The sequence below is a fragment of the Artibeus jamaicensis genome, unplaced genomic scaffold (genome assembly GCF_021234435.1).
Source record: "Artibeus jamaicensis isolate MK-2021 breed Jamaican fruit bat unplaced genomic scaffold, CSHL_Jam_final scaffold_3128, whole genome shotgun sequence".
Taxonomy (NCBI): Eukaryota; Metazoa; Chordata; class Mammalia; order Chiroptera; family Phyllostomidae; genus Artibeus; species Artibeus jamaicensis.
Genome location: NW_026522036.1, coordinates 797,753 through 814,783, shown reverse-complemented (window position 1 = coordinate 814,783; position 17,031 = coordinate 797,753). Strand labels below are relative to the sequence as shown.

The 17,031-nt window shown below is 38.5% G+C and overlaps 1 protein-coding gene across 2 annotated transcripts in view; it reads left to right on the top strand.

The window, feature by feature from the left end:
• FAT3 (FAT atypical cadherin 3) overlaps positions 1–17,031 on the top strand; it is a 649,640-nt gene that overhangs the window by 541,468 nt on the left and 91,141 nt on the right. For both annotated transcript variants that reach the window (XM_053656923.1, XM_053656924.1), the window contains 2 exons: positions 9,941–10,216; positions 12,675–12,885. In XM_053656923.1, coding sequence (XP_053512898.1) covers positions 9,941–10,216; positions 12,675–12,885 — 487 coding nt within the window. The remainder of the gene's footprint in view (positions 1–9,940; positions 10,217–12,674; positions 12,886–17,031) is intronic.

Sequence of the window (17,031 nt, the reverse complement as noted above, 5' to 3'; positions counted from 1 at the left end):
TGATCTGCTCATCCATTTGGACCATTCTTCTTTGCCTTCTAATTTTGTCAGCCTCCCAAAATTAGGAGACAAACATCCAAAATTGAGTGTTTGTTTCTGTGTATTACATAGAGCTGCTTTGACTCTGTGCCTTGGTTGCATGGCCTAATATAGTAAGTGTCCCGTAGGGTCCAGAGGCACAGCCCTATCATCCAAGCTGGGTACTTGAGGTATGCCCTCTGTGTGGACTGCGTATACCCTCCTCTTGTACTTGAGCCTTGGTTGCTGTTGGCAGATCAATGGAAGGGATTTACCCAGGCCTGTCAGCTGCAAGGACTGGCTATATCTACTGATCATCAACCTCCACCCTCTGTGGAGGATCAGCTGCACAGAGGCAGGGTGATAGTGTTCCACTGTGGTCTGTAGCTGTCACCTGGGGTTTCCCAGGTGGTGCAGGCCAAGGTCAGCTCCTTCCTGTGCCCTGCCCAGGGTCACCCTGCCTGAGCTATAAAACACTATGAAATAGCTGGTACTTATGCTGGGCTTGGAGATTCCCAGGCTAAGTCAAGCTGTGAAACTAGGCTGGCCGTTGCCTGGTGACCGCCTTAACAATAGACATGGGGGCTAGGAGCTCACTGAGGTCCTACTGATTGTTTGAGAGGCTTTAGGAAGTTGTGAATCATGAGCTAAGACCAGTCATTCATATGGAAAAGGTAAGGTTAACAGCTTGGTTGGCTTGTCAGTTGGGTGGGACAGAGTCTCAGGGGTTTTCCAGGATAGGGCCAACAGTAATAGATGTGTTGATGGAGTCTCTAATATGGCACCTACCTGCTAGCTCTACCTACATGGTGGTTTGCAGAGGTCGGGCTCAGAAAAGGGACTGCAGCCTCTGCCCACTTTTCTGTCTGGGAGAAAACTTTCAGCCACTCCCACCTTGATGCCATATACTTCATTTCCTCCCTGTATGTGACTGGTAAATTTCAAGCTGCTACCCTGCTACTGAAGCTCATAGAGAGTGAGTCTGATTTAGTCCGTGTACAGGTTTTTTAAGGGGAATTGCTTGAGACTCTAACAGTTTCTTCCACTAACTAAATCCCTGCTGGGTTTTACAGCCAGAAGTTATAGGGACCTAACTTTCTAGCACTGAAATCCTGGGCTAGGGCACCTAGTGCGGGGCTGGGGCTTCTTGCTGTCAAGATATCCCTCCCAAATTTTTATCCATCACACCTGGATGTGGGACCAGCCTATTCCACATCTCTGCCTCTCTTACCTATCTGGATGGATGTAGTTTCTTTAATTCTCTAGTTGTTGGACTTCTCAGCTCAATTTCTGAGGTTTATGAATGATCGTTGTTTTATAATTTAGTTGTAATTTTGATGTGGTTGTGCAAGGAGGTGAGCTGTGTTTACCTATGCCTTCCTCTTGACTAGAAGTCTCTGTGTTGCCTCCTGAAGTCATAATTAAATTCTAAGGCAGAAGAATTTAACCTAATTACCAGAGAGACACTTTAGAGTGGGTTCCTGGGGTACACAGCACCACCTATGGCCATCAGAATGTCTTGTAGGCAGCCATGCATGCTGGGAAGAAAGCAATGCACCCCGCCCTCCTCAGCTCTCCCTTCAACCTGCTGAGCTTATGGGCCACAAAGACACACATTACCAAGGATGAGAAATTATGAATTTTAATAACTTTCCTCAAACATCTGCCAGACCAGTCTGAGCTACTGCATCTTCACAAATACTTAAACAAATTTAGAGTGTGACTCTTTCAAAAGGTCAATAGATGGAAATACATTGTAATATAAAACTCTTGATATTTGTATAGTAAGACTTAACAAGCCTCATTCTTAAGATTTATTTCCCTGTCACACTGGGGGTAGGTAAATAAAGTTTTACCATTATACTCATTTTTCTGGTGAGAAACTGAGGCTATAGACTGGTTAAGTGGCTACCTTAGGTGTACACAGGTAAAGAGATATAAACCCACTTCTTCCTTCTCAGAATTAGGAACCTTCCCCTACACACTTATAGATACAAATTATACAATCTAATTCATTTGGGGAAGCATTTGATATAGTCGAAGGAACACTGACCCTGAATCAGGTGCTCAAGTTCAAGTTAGCACTTATTCAGTTGCTGTCTGTGTTACCACAGAAGGTAGCTCCCCCTCTGTGAGACTCAATTTCTTCTCTATAATGGGGAGAAATGTTATGTGCTTTATGGGTTGTTGTAAGAATAAACTACTATGAGAAGGCCCTGGAGAACTCTGATGTGTTGGACATGTACAGGTTTTATTGTTACAGTCTCCCTTTCAACTTAAAATTGGAATAATATACCAGGTAACTATAAAATATTGTATATGTGGCTTTTATTGTTATTTACAAAGGACCAGAGATAGTCATGCCCAAATAATAATCTAAAAATTGCATTGGTTCAATTCAGGGACTAATGATATGTGCTTTTAGGATTTTAATATACTTTTCTTATTCAAATCCTGGTTTGATTTACAGAGATATGAAAATCAGCTTGTATTTATATATTCTACAACCAAACCTGAGATTAAAAATCTCTTTTAGATGATCTTCAGAATTCTTAAGCCACACAAAGGCAGTCCATTGAGATTGGCCACAGAGGCTTTCTGACAAAGGGTCTATATTTACTGGGGCTGGGAGGTCCGTGGCCTGCATTCCTAGAGTTAGCTTTATCCTCTACAGCCAGGAGGATTCCATACTCTTTTGTCTCCAAGTGATGTCCCAGGGGTTCCTTACTAGCCTCCTTTCTTTAAAAGCACACTTTACCTTGAAAATTTGGACTTTGTCTTATCCTTTCTCTCCACCTTGCACCTGCATAAAAGGTGAGGGGAGAGGGAGGGTAGAAACAAGCCACTTTTGCTAAAGCTGCCCCATGATTTTCTAGATCAAGGGACTCCCAAAGGGACCCTGCCTTTATCAAAGGATTTCTTTCATCTCTTTTAGTGTCATATCACACTTAGCGGATAAAAGGGGCAGTGGCCCAGAACTTTCTTATATATTTAAGTTAGAAAAAAAATGCTGGAAGGCAGTAAGCCAACTCTAATATGAAACTTTCTGTTAAAAGAATAATAATGACAAAATTTCACTGCTGGCCAGAGATCTGTGCCCGACAATTTATGAGTAAATTAGTTTTGGGAAGTGGATTCTAGTTTTAAGGGCCACAGGAAACTTTCTATTTAGAATAATCCCATGATTGATGTCAATTATCTGTTTTGTAAATTAGGATTTCTGTATAGCAAGGTACACAATATTAGCACATATTTGTTCAGATGTGTTTCACAATTAATGTGTGTATAACTTAAGTGCACATGAAATGGCATGATGGAATGGATGGTGTGAACTAAGAAAGTGACTTTGTGCATATCTTGTACCTTCTCTGATTCTCACAACACTGGTAAATTAGAGATATGAAGTTTAAGAAATAAAGATGGCACAGATTTTAAACTGTAAAACAAGCACAAAAACTGACATGATGTTTATATTTATACATTAAAAAACACAACTTGTTAGCTTGGGGCAAATCCAAGGGCATCACCCTTGAAATCACAACTATAGAATGTTTTCAATATGGTTCTGAAATGCCAGTGTAGGCAGAACAGAATTTCAGTCATTTAGCACTTAATTGGTTCTAATAAAAGACAGAGTTCTTACCCTGCAACTTGCCCCATAGATGCTTCCCAACATGAGTCTTTGTAAAGCCAGGCTTGGCATCCACCCAGACTTAGCTTAGAGGAGCCTGCAAAGCCCCAAGTGTTTGTGGTGGGCAGCACTGAAACCAACTCTGAAGAGACTCCCTGCATTCAGGTCTCCTCCTGCTTTGATTCCATTGTCCTTCCTAAGGCCTTTCGATTACCATTTTGAACACAACATCTTTGAGGGTTACTTTGCTTCATTTGTTAGTTCAGGAACTCACAAATGGCCCCAACTGTGGGAAATATAAAGCAAATGAGGAAAAGGAAGTCTTTTACAGAGAAACACTTGTTCTGACTGTCGATTAGGCTCAGGACAAAGCAAGCAGAAAGAGGCAAGCTTTTCAAGAGCACATCAACTTTGAAACTTCATGAGGGTCAGGGCAGGCTTACTGGCCAGAAAGCTTTTTTTACCCCATTAATATAACTGCTTCTGTGAACACAAATATTTTAGCATCTTGACTAAGTTAACTTGAACTTTTTAAAGGAAAGAATTGACATTCAAAGACTTTCCAAATACAGTGGAGATAAAAACAACAAAACCCTGTAGGCACACTTCTCCATCCTTTCTCTGCCTGCAGCTACAGACAAAGCTTGTCCCCATGTCAGGCTCTCTCCCATGGGCAAGCTGTCCTGGCACAGAGGTCAGAGCACTGCCCTGTTTCTCTCACTCAGGAAAGCACATCTGGACCAAAATGCAGTTGTAAGAATGATGACTGTCTAACTTTGTTTTTAAAAGTAAGTAATTTTCTAGAATGCATCCAAATGCCTGCATATCATTTCATGGTGATCACTAAAGGCATCCCTATTAGTCAGGAATAAAACAAAAAATATCATTATTTTCACTACTATTTAATATTGTGCTGTAAGTACTAATCAATGAAATTAGATAAGGCAATTTGTGTTATCAGAATTATAAAGAAAAAAGTAAAATGATATCTATTTGCATATAAAATAAGTATGCATCTGAAAACTCAAAAGAGTGAATGAAAAAACTACTGCAAGTGATGTGAAAATGTAGTAAAGGAACAGGCTACAAATTTAACTTGTAAAAAATCAATAGCCTACATTTATAACCAAAAAGAAATGGTGAAAAGATATAATAGAAAAGGAGACTATTTAACATAACACATGTATAAACTTAAAAAGATGTTCAAGACCTGTTTCAGGAAAATGAGCATAACTCTGAAAAACAAAGCAGTATATTTGAACAAATGAAAAAAGACAAACTATCTTTTTTGGATAGGAAGACACCATCATAAAGAATCAGTTCTTCCCTAGTGCAATTCCAATTTAAAATTCTTCAGGTTTTGCCCTGACCAGGTGGCTCATTTGGTCATGCAGTGCACTGAAAGGTTGTCAGTTCAGTTTCCTGTCCGGGCACATACCTAGGTTGTAGGTGTGAAACCCAGTCAGGGAGGCAAGCAATCAATGTTTCTCTCTCACATCAATGTCTCTGTCTCACTATCTCCCTTCCTTTCTCTCAAATCAATAAATATATGCTCAGGCGAAGGAAGGAAGGAAGGAAGGAAGGAAGGGAGGAAGGAAGGAAGGAAGGAAGGAAGGAAGGAAGGAAGGAAGGAAGGAAGGAAGGAAGGAAGGAAGGAAGGAAGGAAGAAAGGAAGGAAGGAAGGAAGGGAAGATTGCTTTAGGTTTTGTCAGTTGCTATACAGGTTGAGTATCAAGTTTAGTTGGAAGAACACAAGCAAGAATGGCCAGAAAAACCCTGAAAAAAGAGAAGGCCCAGCTTTTGCAAATAATTAAAATGTTTTGTAAAGCCTCTGAAATTAAAACATTTTATATTGATGTATGAAAAGACTGGTAAACCAATGGAACAAAACAGAAAAGCCTGATGTTCATGATTTGCATATATAAATGTAGTATACCATAAAAGGGGCTTCTTAAATTGCTGGGGAATTAATTATCTAAAAAGTGGCATTGAAATAAATGGAGAGCCATGTGGAAAAAAATAAAACTGGGTCCATTCCTCACGTAATAAACCAGGAAAAATTCCAAATGGATTAGAGATGGGAATGTAAATAAAATAAACACGTATATGCTATTCATTAAAATATGAGTGTGTTCACCTATAACATAGAAATATAGTAAATGTTCTAAACTATAACTTAAGGTCCAGAAACAATGAGGGAAAAGATTGATGTATTCAATTACATGAACATGAAAATAAAACCTTCACATAGCAAAAAATCACCATGAGCAAAATAAAGATAAATGACAAAATTGAGAACATTTGGAATTTATAATCATCATACTTTCCAAAAATAAAGGAAAAGGCCATTTCACCCATAGAATGATTGATACAGTTTTAAGAGAAAATGAAATACGACTGACCCTTAAACATGTGAAAATGAAAAGATGTTCAACCTTACTCATAGTAAGAGAAAAGCAAATGAAAACTGCACTCAAATGCGATTTCTCATCTATCAGATTGGCAAAAAATTCAAAAGTTTTACTGTGTACATATTCTGTTGGCGAGGCTATGGGAAGACAGTCATTGTTACAGGTGGAGGAGGGCAGAAGTAGGTTCACAGCTATTTCTCTGGAAAATAACACAGTAACTAATATATAAGAGAATAAACTGTGTTTCATGTACTCACAGCTGCAAACCTACTTTTGCCCCACACTACGTTGCTATGGGAATGCAAAATGATAAAACTTTTGGGTAGGAGAGTATGGAAATATTGGGTTTGCCAAAAAGCTTATTTGTTTTTTTTTCCTCTAAGATGGTTCTAGTAGTCGCTTGGTTGTCTTGAACTTTATTCAAAACAATTTTGTTAGATTGTATTGTGACAGTTGACATATCAGCATGCATTTTTTAAAAACATCAAAACTGGTGAATTTTTACATAGCCATTTTAATATTAAAGATGGGAGAAAATTCATAACATTTACAGCATATTATGCTTTATTATTTCAAGAAAGAAAAAATGCAACTGAAACACAAAGAAAGGTTTGTGTAGTGTAGGGAAACAGTGCTGTGACTGATCAAACATGTCAAAAGCAGTTTGCAAAAATTTTGTGCTGGAGATATCTTGCTGGATGATACTCCACAGTCAGACCAGTTGAAGTTGATAGCAATCAACTCCAGACATTGAGAACAATCAATGTTATACCATGTGAGAGGTAGCCAACATACTCAAAATATACAGTCAATAAAGTTATTGGTGAAAATGTGTCTTTTTTTTTTTTTACAGAAAAACTAAATGGACTTTTTGGCCAAGCCAGTGTCTACCAAAACTGTACAAGCACTTCTCCTTTGATCCAGTGACCTCCAACCTAGTGTCCCAAATATATGTTAGCAAATATATGAAAAGACGCGGGCACAAGGCTCCTTATTACACACGCTAAGAGTAAAATAGGAAATATTTCAGATGAACACCAGTAGAGGACTGATTGAATTAACTATGATATATCTATCTGCTGGAAGGCTATCTCTAAACTGAAGTGGACTGACCTTCACGATATAATGCAGTGACATGACACTGTTGATATTTTGGGTCAGATAGTCCTTTGTTGTAGGGGGCTGTCCTGTGCATTGTAGTGTGTTCAGCAGCATCCCTGCCCTCTACCCACTGTATCCTAAGAACACCACCCCTCCCCCAGTTGTGACAACCAAAAATGTCTCCAAATATTGCAAAATTTCCCTGGGTTATAAAGTCATCACCAATTGAGAACCGTTGATATAATGTTAAGTGAAATAGCATGTTGAGACAAAGGATATATAATATTAATTCTAAACACTGATTACCTATAGAAGGAAGAAATAAGATAAAAGGAAAATATAGAAGCTCAATTTCTTTGACTACACCATTTTTGTAAATTTAACTTTGATATTTATATATATACATATATAATATAAAATGAAATTAAATGCTTGAAAAAAACAAATCTAAAAGTTGGAAGTAAATGGAAGCAAATGAACTCAATATGTATATTCAGTTGGTAGTACATCTACACAAAGAAAAAGTATTCATGGGAGAAATAGATAAAAAAATGTACTTGAAAAGTAAATAAATAAAATTTAATATTTAGAAAAAAAGAAAAAGTATTCTAAGTGACTTTAAGTGTCTAATTTGACTGTATATCCAAATTCTAAGGACCAAAAGAACTGCAAAATAATATTAAGTGATTTTTAATGATCATAATTGTAATGGAATTGTAATAACAATGTTGGTGTTTTTATTCTGAGACTTTGTGTGTTTTAAATAAAGCAAGGATTAGCTATGAGGATGTCATTGAGCATGAGAATTTCAGTATGGAAGAGTGGAGGTACAAAAGTAAAAAGAATGCAATTAAGTAAAAACCTTGATGCCCTAATTTTAAATTGGAAGTGTCAATAGCAACTCATGAAATAATTACTAAAAACAGAACAAATTTCTGATTTCTCTCCACCGAAGAAAAGATAGACACAATAGCAGATCAAGCAACAATAGGCATTCTTCATACCAGATCATGCATGGTCTCTAAATGCCATTTCTAAATAAAAGTGACCAGCCCTTTTTGGAGAAATGAATAATTCAGGACTGGGGTTAGAAAATGTATGAGACAACCTGGGAAAAATTACCAATAGGACTTAAAGAAAGCGAATGGGCTATCAAAGACTACTAGAGTTGTGTCAAAAGATTTGTTTGTGCATCAGTGAGAATAGTAAGTGCAATGGACAGAAATATATCAGATGTGATTAAATTCAGTGCTTCATAACAATGCTCGAAAAAAAATACTTCATGGATAACTTTGGGAGGAGCTGAAAACCCAATTCATTATTTTGAAATGATAAATAGAGAAAAAGAATTAAAAATTTATCCTGCTGTTCCTACAGGAAGTGTACTTCAGAGTAACCAAATAACTGTAGTAAGTTTCCTTTTAGAACTATTCTAGCTAAGAAGGAAGAAAGAAAGAAATTAAGCTACCATTTTGCATTTTAATGAATTAATGTTATATATGTAATGATCATCAATGGTTGTTAATATCACATAACAAAGAAAGAACCAGGTACTATGTATCTCCAGACGGAAGTATACTATATCACCCATGAAGGATTTTTATCAAAAAAAGACCTTCATTGATGAAGGAAGAGGAGGAAGAGGAAGTTAAACTAAAATTTATCAAGTCTTCTACCTCACACTACCAATTTATAAGAACTGCAGGGTACAGTGGGACATGTAGAATGAAACCACCAGGATGCAATGAGTGAAATTCTGAATGTGGAAGCTAAAGATAAAATGGCTCTCTTTGTTCAATACTAACAATAATAACATGGTGAGGACTACAGGGAAAAACAGGAAAAAAATCTGTAAATTAAAAGTCATGTCAACCAAATGCAATGTTGAATCTTATTTGCATATTGTGAATAAAATAAACTGAAAAAACTATATGCATATGTTTATCAACATACATAACACGTTTAAAAATAATTATAGAAAGATGAACACCAACTGAATGTTTAATGATCATAAGGAATTAATTTTCTCTGTTTAGATATGATAATGGCATTATGTGTATGAGTTTCTGTTAGAGACACATTCTGAAAGTACATGATGGCTGGGATTTACTTCAAAATAATACATGGGAGCAGAGAAAACAAGGTGAACCATAAATTCAGTATTGTCAAATGTGAGCGATGAATACATGAGGGTTCATTAAGCTATTATTTTTATATCTGCCTGAAAGTGTTCAAAGCAAAATGATTCATAAAGGGAAACAAGTTAGGAGCTTCATACTTCCCTATTGTGTTCCCTACTCAACATGCCCCGTGTAAAGGAGAGCCACAGTGCCTGCACACTGCAGCTGAGAAGCTCTGATTACTCCCAGATTGCCACCGCTTTCCTCAGCCTCTGTTCCCATTCTGTCACTGCCTCCACATTAAGCCCACTATAAGGAACACATAACAAAAACTTAGGGTAATAGGAATGGAACACACTAAGGTCACCTTGTGGTCTCTTACATTGTGGAATTATCTCCTGCTGGGGGCTGTCTCAGCTGTGCAATTAATAGTGAGAATTTTGATCAGTTCATAGGTTGTGTTCCTGCTACTGTGAACTACTGGTTTAGTGTCAGCCTCTGATTACAGAGTGTTTTCACAAAAGAACTTCCTACATATTGAGATAGCTGTTGCAAGCTGGCATCTGAGGACATAGAGGGAAGCAAGAGGGCTGGGGCCTCTCACATGAGCAAGGAGTAAGTTGACAGTCACCATCACTTGTGTCTTCTTTTAACTACAGGTATTTATCAAAGTGCTGGATAATAATGATAATGGCCCAGAATTCTCTCAGCCAAATTACGATGTAACAATATCCGAGGATGTTGCCCCAGACACAGAGATATTGCAGATCGAAGCCACAGACAGAGACGAGAAGCACAAGCTGAGCTACACTGTCCACAGCGGCATCGACGCAGTCAGCATGAGGAAGTTCCGGATTGACCCCAGCACAGGCGTGCTCTACACCGCTGAGAGACTGGACCACGAGGCCCAGGACAAGCACATTCTCAACATAATGGTAGGCCCACACTGCTTAATGTGCTCTCCTACCAGAATCACTGACCATTCAAGGCACACACCTTAGTCTCCTGATATGCAAGGCTCTTAAATGTTATAAGTAGTGCTAAATTTGGTCTTTTCACAACATAGTTGCCTTCATTTGTGCCTTTTTATTTCAGTGAAGAATTACTGTTGTTAGGCAGTGACTCCATATTTTTGCCAAACTAAAATATTAGATGCATAGACAGCGGTAGCTCAGAAAATGCTGCTGAGAGACTGAGGTGAGAGGGAGGAACAGGCCAAGTTGCCATAAATCTTCCATTGTATAGGATTGGTTCACATCCAGAAGACTTTGTGGGAAAGTTTAAAAGAGATTCCTTAAGAAGTTAATTTCAATGGCAATCATTTACTCAGCCTATGCAATGCTTAATCCTTGGAAGCATTTAGAGAATTCATTCATTTGCACCAGCACTGGATCTAGTAGTAAATACTAGCATACAAAAGAGAACCCCAAACACACAGAAGCTTGTCAAGAGTGTTAAATCTGAATTTGGGTTCATGACCCTCCAAATTATGTAGAAGATGCTTTAATATTAAACTGAAGTTTGCCTAGGTCCCATAATTTGGAAGTAGAGATTAATAAGAAGCATCCTTGACTGGTTTATGACCTAAAATCTATCCCTTTAACCACCTAAGAAACCTATGGACAATTGCACAGCCTCTGCCTACAGAACCCTCCTGAGTTCCTTAAGACCAGGTGGGATAACAGAGCCTTAATCTTGTGCACTAATTGACTTTAAAATACACAAAGATGCTACCAATTCCCAAGCAGCTAAGTAATTAATGTTCTACTAAGTGCTATTCTGCCTGCCCAACCCTAGAAACCAATGTGGACAAGAGGAAACCTGAGTGTCCTGGCCTCAGTCCTGGTTTCCAGGGGGAACAGAAGAGGGCATCCTCAAATCCATCCCTCTGACCACATTCATTCATTCAACAGATATTTCTCCAGCACCTGCTGTGTACTAAACACTGTTCAAAGCACTGAAGATAGGAAATAGACTGAGTCCCTGCACCCTTGTACATTCATATGGAATAGACCTAGATTTCAGTAAGCCCAAAATACAGAGTCCAGCTTGGTCCCTGGGTGTGGGAGGCAAATCTGTAGACAGAAATTCAGCACGCTTCCTGGGTTGTTTTGGCACGCATTTTCTTAGGGGCAGAAACCTTATGCCAGTGACTAACTCCATTCTCACAATCCTTTGAGTCATTTCTGTTCATTCTTTTCATAACAAACTCAAAATTCAGTTTGGTTACCCTGTACCATTACCATTTATGTAACTGAATATTTAGAGCAAACAAGTCCTTTGATACTGCCTTTCTCCAAGCTAAATAGTTCAGTCAGTTTGTTCATTCCTTCTAGGTGTCATTTCTGAAAACCCCTTTCCCTGTGATGGCTCTTCTTGGAATATTTTCTAATTTTTTTTGCATCTCTCAAGATATAGAATCTAAAAGTTGAACAAATGGCAAGTGCACATTTGATTAGTGCTACATAAAATTACAGTGGAATCATGTGGTTAAAGAATTGATTATCTGCAAGCTTTTGCCCTATGCAAAATGGGGAACTTTAAGGCAATCAGGCAGGTTCTTTGGTGAAGTCACAATGGGGATCTCACATTTTAGAAATTAAGATTCAGTTCATCTTCCCAATAATTAGGGTTCTCGCTCAGTCCTGGGCCTTTGTATATGTTTGTTCTTTTTGCCTGAAATATGTGCCCCACACAACCACCACCACCATTTTGCCTCTTGTACTTATTTTTGTTACCTCTTCAAAGAGGCCGAATGCAAAGTGAAGTTCTTCTCAGTACTCACTCCAGTCCTGGCGCTTACCACTGGGCCTTATACCTGCCTCTCTACTTGTTTGCATTCCCCAGTCAACTACAAAGTTCTTGAGGGTAGCGATTGTGTCTGATTCACTGACGAACCACCAGAGTCAGTCCTGGAACTCGAAGAATAATAGTCGACAGTAAATGTTTGTTGAATGATTGAATCAATGGATGGCAATGCTTATGTTGCATTCATTGATTCTACTTTTTAGTTTCCTTTTAAAAAGAACCTCCATGCACCACTCAATTAGCAGCTGTACACACAGATGAAAGGTAGTGGCTGCGTGTGCTTGTGGGGGGTGGGGGGAGCAGGGGAAACTGCTGTGTTTGTGGTACCCAGGCATGAGTTCTACAAACACATACTGAATACAGACCATTCATCAGGCATAATATGAGCAATAAAAAGGATGTGGTTCCTGCTCTCCATTTATTCCCAATCAGTGTCCCGACTTGATGGAGCACCTACTATGAGCCTGGGACTGGGTTAAGCACTTTGCGTGCACTATGTCATTTTGTTTTCACTACAGGGATAGCCATGTGAGTTCTCTGCAACTTTAGATTTTAGTCCTACTGCTTGTTGTATTTTGCCCAAAGGTCAGAGATCAGGAGTTCCCTTATCGAAGAAACTTGGCCCGAGTCATTGTGAATGTGGAAGATGCTAATGATCACAGCCCTTATTTTACCAACCCACTGTATGAAGCATCTGTGTTTGAATCGGCTGCTTTGGGATCAGCTGTTCTGCAAGTGACGGCTCTGGACAAAGACAAAGGGGAAAATGCAGAACTCATATATACCATAGAAGCAGGTGAGAGCTGTTGCACTGATTGCCCAATAATGGCATTGGACCCTCAGTAGTATTTATCACCTTGCAAAATTCACATAGTTACCACTGGAACACGTCCAAATGAATTTTTTGGCCAGGCAACTGCCCCATTTGTGTGATGATGATGTATAAAGTTCTTGGCATTTCAGTAATGTTTTCCATCACTGAAAGCAAAGAAAGAGTTTCCTTTTATTTTGTTCAATTTCAGATTTTTCTGTAATGGGAAAGAGAAGAGAAATGTGTAGTAAATTCATTGTCTTTTACTTATGGGTCAACAAGCCATGGTCTCAGACTGAAATAACCAAAGCTTCCCATTATTTGAGGACTGCCACACAGTCCTCACTGAATCTTACATGACTTTGTTTACTTGTCAGTAGGGGGCTGTGGGCTTCAGACAGTCCCATGCCCCCACAGTTGACACATTCACTTCACTGGAGGTAATCTGAGTAGCAGAGTAGTTGGTGGGTACTTAACTGACTGCTTAACCGGACAGATAAATAAATATAGACTCTCGTTTTGTTAATTGTGAGATTTTAAAAAAATTAATTTTAACATCTGTAAGACAAGGCCATACATAGTTTACTGATGGTTCAAAGATGGATCACCAGAAGACATTTATGATGGAAGAGATCAATGTTCAATCAGGGGATAGGACTATAAACTTAAAAATTACAAATATCTTTCATCCACTCTGTTTTGCCTTCTCTTCTGTCTTTTTTTTCCAAATATTCAGGCCACATTTTTCCAAAATGTTCTGCAACATTATGTCTGTCATGTATCCTGCCAAATGCTGTCTCCTTTCATGCCAGCACCGGGAAGGCTCCTTTCCCTTGATTTAAATGTGGAGCAATTTTATGAGTAGTGGAATTAAAATATGAATGCTAAAATGACAGTTTTAGACTAAAATATATTAGAGAAAAGAAAGCCAGCAACCTTCTTTTAAAAAGCCTGCATTGAATGATAATCTAAAATTATGTCCTATATTAAGCATCCACATTTTTTATAAGTCTGTTGTAAACTCTCTAAAGAAGAAAACACCCAAAAAAACTGTTCATAAGAGCCTGGTGCCTTCAGCAGATTCATCCATTTTTTTTCTGGATTTCTATGGAGTTTCCTTTTCATCTAAATAAATCCCAACAATTTTTAAATGTTATTTTACATCTCTTACTTATCACAGGACATTTTATTATTTCATTGTGTGATTCTTGTTCTTTTGTTCCACAGATAATCTAGAAACTTCTTTCAAGAAACCAATTTTTCAATAGCATCACAGAAAATGTCACCTAATCCAATAACTCTCTATATTCTTTCTATAGTTTTCCCATAACTTACATATTCTCCCATATTCACTCACACATATACATTGTTCCATGTCATTATAATCATTTAGATAGAGAGTCTTACTTCTACCTTACTTACTTTTTCTAATTATTTTCCTGTGTGCCTGCTGCTTTTTACATTTGTCATTAAGGCTACAACAATATTCCTCTTAGATCACCAGATCATTCTTAAACCAATTTGGAGGTTCTTGAAGACTAAATTAAAAGTAAATTACCACCCAGCTGAAAGGACTGCCTCCCTTTATCTTTGAACCTTCACAGGCTAAATCTGGCGCTATGCACAGAGAGAGAACTTGGTCATTTCTTCCAGTCAACTATAACTAGAGAGAAAAGTTGTTTCCTTAAAACACCTTTTATATAGAAAGCTTGAGTTTCCAGAAATCCACAGGAATGACTGGTATCTCCAAAAATGGCCTTTGACTCTCTATGTAAAAAGCTGATGAGAATTACAGTGTATATGATAAATCTCAAGTGGTCCCTGGGTCCCCATCATGGATGGACAGACCTATGCTGTATGGGACTGGTCCTCCCTAGCCAGGTTATTCCCAGATCAGGGTGGGAGAGAGGCAGATCCCAGATGCATCAGCATTTTGAAGCAAATGACAAGTAATTGTGTGAAGTGTACATTTTAAGTTACCTCACAAACCTCCAATAAGCAAATTTTACTCTGCTTACTGGCAGGCTATAAATTTCCTCCCCTGCCTGGCCTCTAAGTAACTATCAGAGCATCTTATTTTGGTCTGAGGGGCTGAGGCAGAATTGAGGCTCAGAGCTTCAGGTCTTCTACTTAACTCAGGTTTTATGTCGGTGCAAACAGTGGCTTGTGTGTGGCTCTGAGACCGGGCAGTATAGGGGAGACCAGGACTAAGAGCTGAGTTAGCATGGAGACGTATTGGATCCCAAGATATACATAGATAGAAAATTTAAAAATCTTTTTAAATCTCTCCTCTCAATCATTCAACAAATGTTTATTGATCACCTTCTTTGTGTCAGGTACTCTGCTGTGTACTAGATAAATGGTGATATGTAAGATAAGCACAGTGTTTGCCAATTACTGAAAGTCTGCGAGAGGCTATAGACTCCAAGAAAATAAGCAGAGGTTAGTTTCTAAGGATTCAAGTATAGCAGTAGAGAGTAAGCAGAATGTGGATTCTAAGAATATGGGCCAGTATGTTGAAAAGGAAAAAAGGCAGAGAGCCCACTCTGAGCCTGACGTGTGAGAACAGCATCCTGGAGGAGTGAACCAAACAGGTCAGCAGCCAGGTTATAGCGAGGTGATGAAGTTCTACTCAAAGTCAGAAGCCAGGGCCTCTGTGTCTGGGCCCTGCATATCTTGCTGGGTATGTAGAAATCTGCTGTTCCTAGAGTGAAGAAGGACGTACCAGGAAACTCCACAGTGAGATATTGGATGCTCGGGTGCACTGGTCATTCAGGATTGCATGTGGGTACCACTGCTGGAAGGTGGCCATTACTCCGATATCTACACTTCTCTCCTCTGAGATGCAAAAGTGAGATGACCGCCGCCTGTTTGTGAGGTCTCTGAACCAGATGTCAGTCTCCTACTCAGTTCCATAGTGCTAGTAATTGAGAATGTACAAGCTGGTTGTCATCACAGAATGGTTATGTTTAGGTGGCAAAGTAAAATAATCATCCCAACATTAAAGATAATATTGTTTAATATTCACATGTTGGGGCTAGAGTTAAATTTTTACCTCTTTGTTAGATTAACTTCCTCTTTTAAAAATGAGCAAATGTCTCATAGAAACTGATTTCTATGAGCATGACTTTTTCACTTTCAGACATGGAAAAGTTTATTTAACACATACATAGTAAGAAGTATGTATGCAGCTGCATTTGCTCTATCTTTCAACGGATACATTATAGAATGGCTCTCTCAGTCCTGGAGCCTTCCTTAATGATAATGACATTTAAACTATCCATGTGTCTGCCTACTCAGTACTTCAAAAAGAAAGAATAATATATAATTGAATAATTAAGATCATTATTAACTTTTGATTTAAAAGAACCTAGACACACACATGTGTGTTCTTTGAGAAGTATTAGAAAAGCCTTATGAGAAAAGCAAAAGAAACTTGGGGAAGAATTGTGCTTCACATTGTCCACTATTTCTGAACGTCATTCTTTCCACTCTTCCAGTTACATGTCCTCCATTCTGTTCCCCTCCTTAATGTTCCTCCTCCTCCAGAACCCCAAGTTCATACCACTGCATGTTCCAGAGTCAGAGCTCTAACCTCGTACCGTTTCATGATTCATGCCACTTCCTATTTCAGCTATGCCAGAATGGGCACCAGTTTCTCAGTTTCGTAAGGCTTACACCTCAGATTCTTGGTTTGGATGCTGGTTCAGATTATCAACAGTTTCCTACTTCCCCAGAAACCTTTGAAAAACTTGGCAAATAGTATGATTGCAGATTGGAGCAATTGCCTTATAATTATTTGTCTAGTTTTAAGTCTGTGTGTGCATGTGTGTATGTTCAGATTTAGGGAAATGAAGACGCGGTTAGTCAGAAAAAAAATCCTCAGGACTTACAAGTAAACAGTGACTTGGGAAGAATTCCCCCTCCACAAACAAACCCTCCCTCACCAAAGTAGTGCTTAGGATGAAGTTGGTTTTGATAGCATGAAACAATATCCATTCCATGTAGTAAAGCTTCCCTTTAGGGTGGTCTGTAACCAAATGACTGTGATACTGTTCTAAACAATTTATAGAACCTTCTTTCTGGTAACATAGAATGCAAAATATGGTTTAGGTACAACTACCTTTTTCC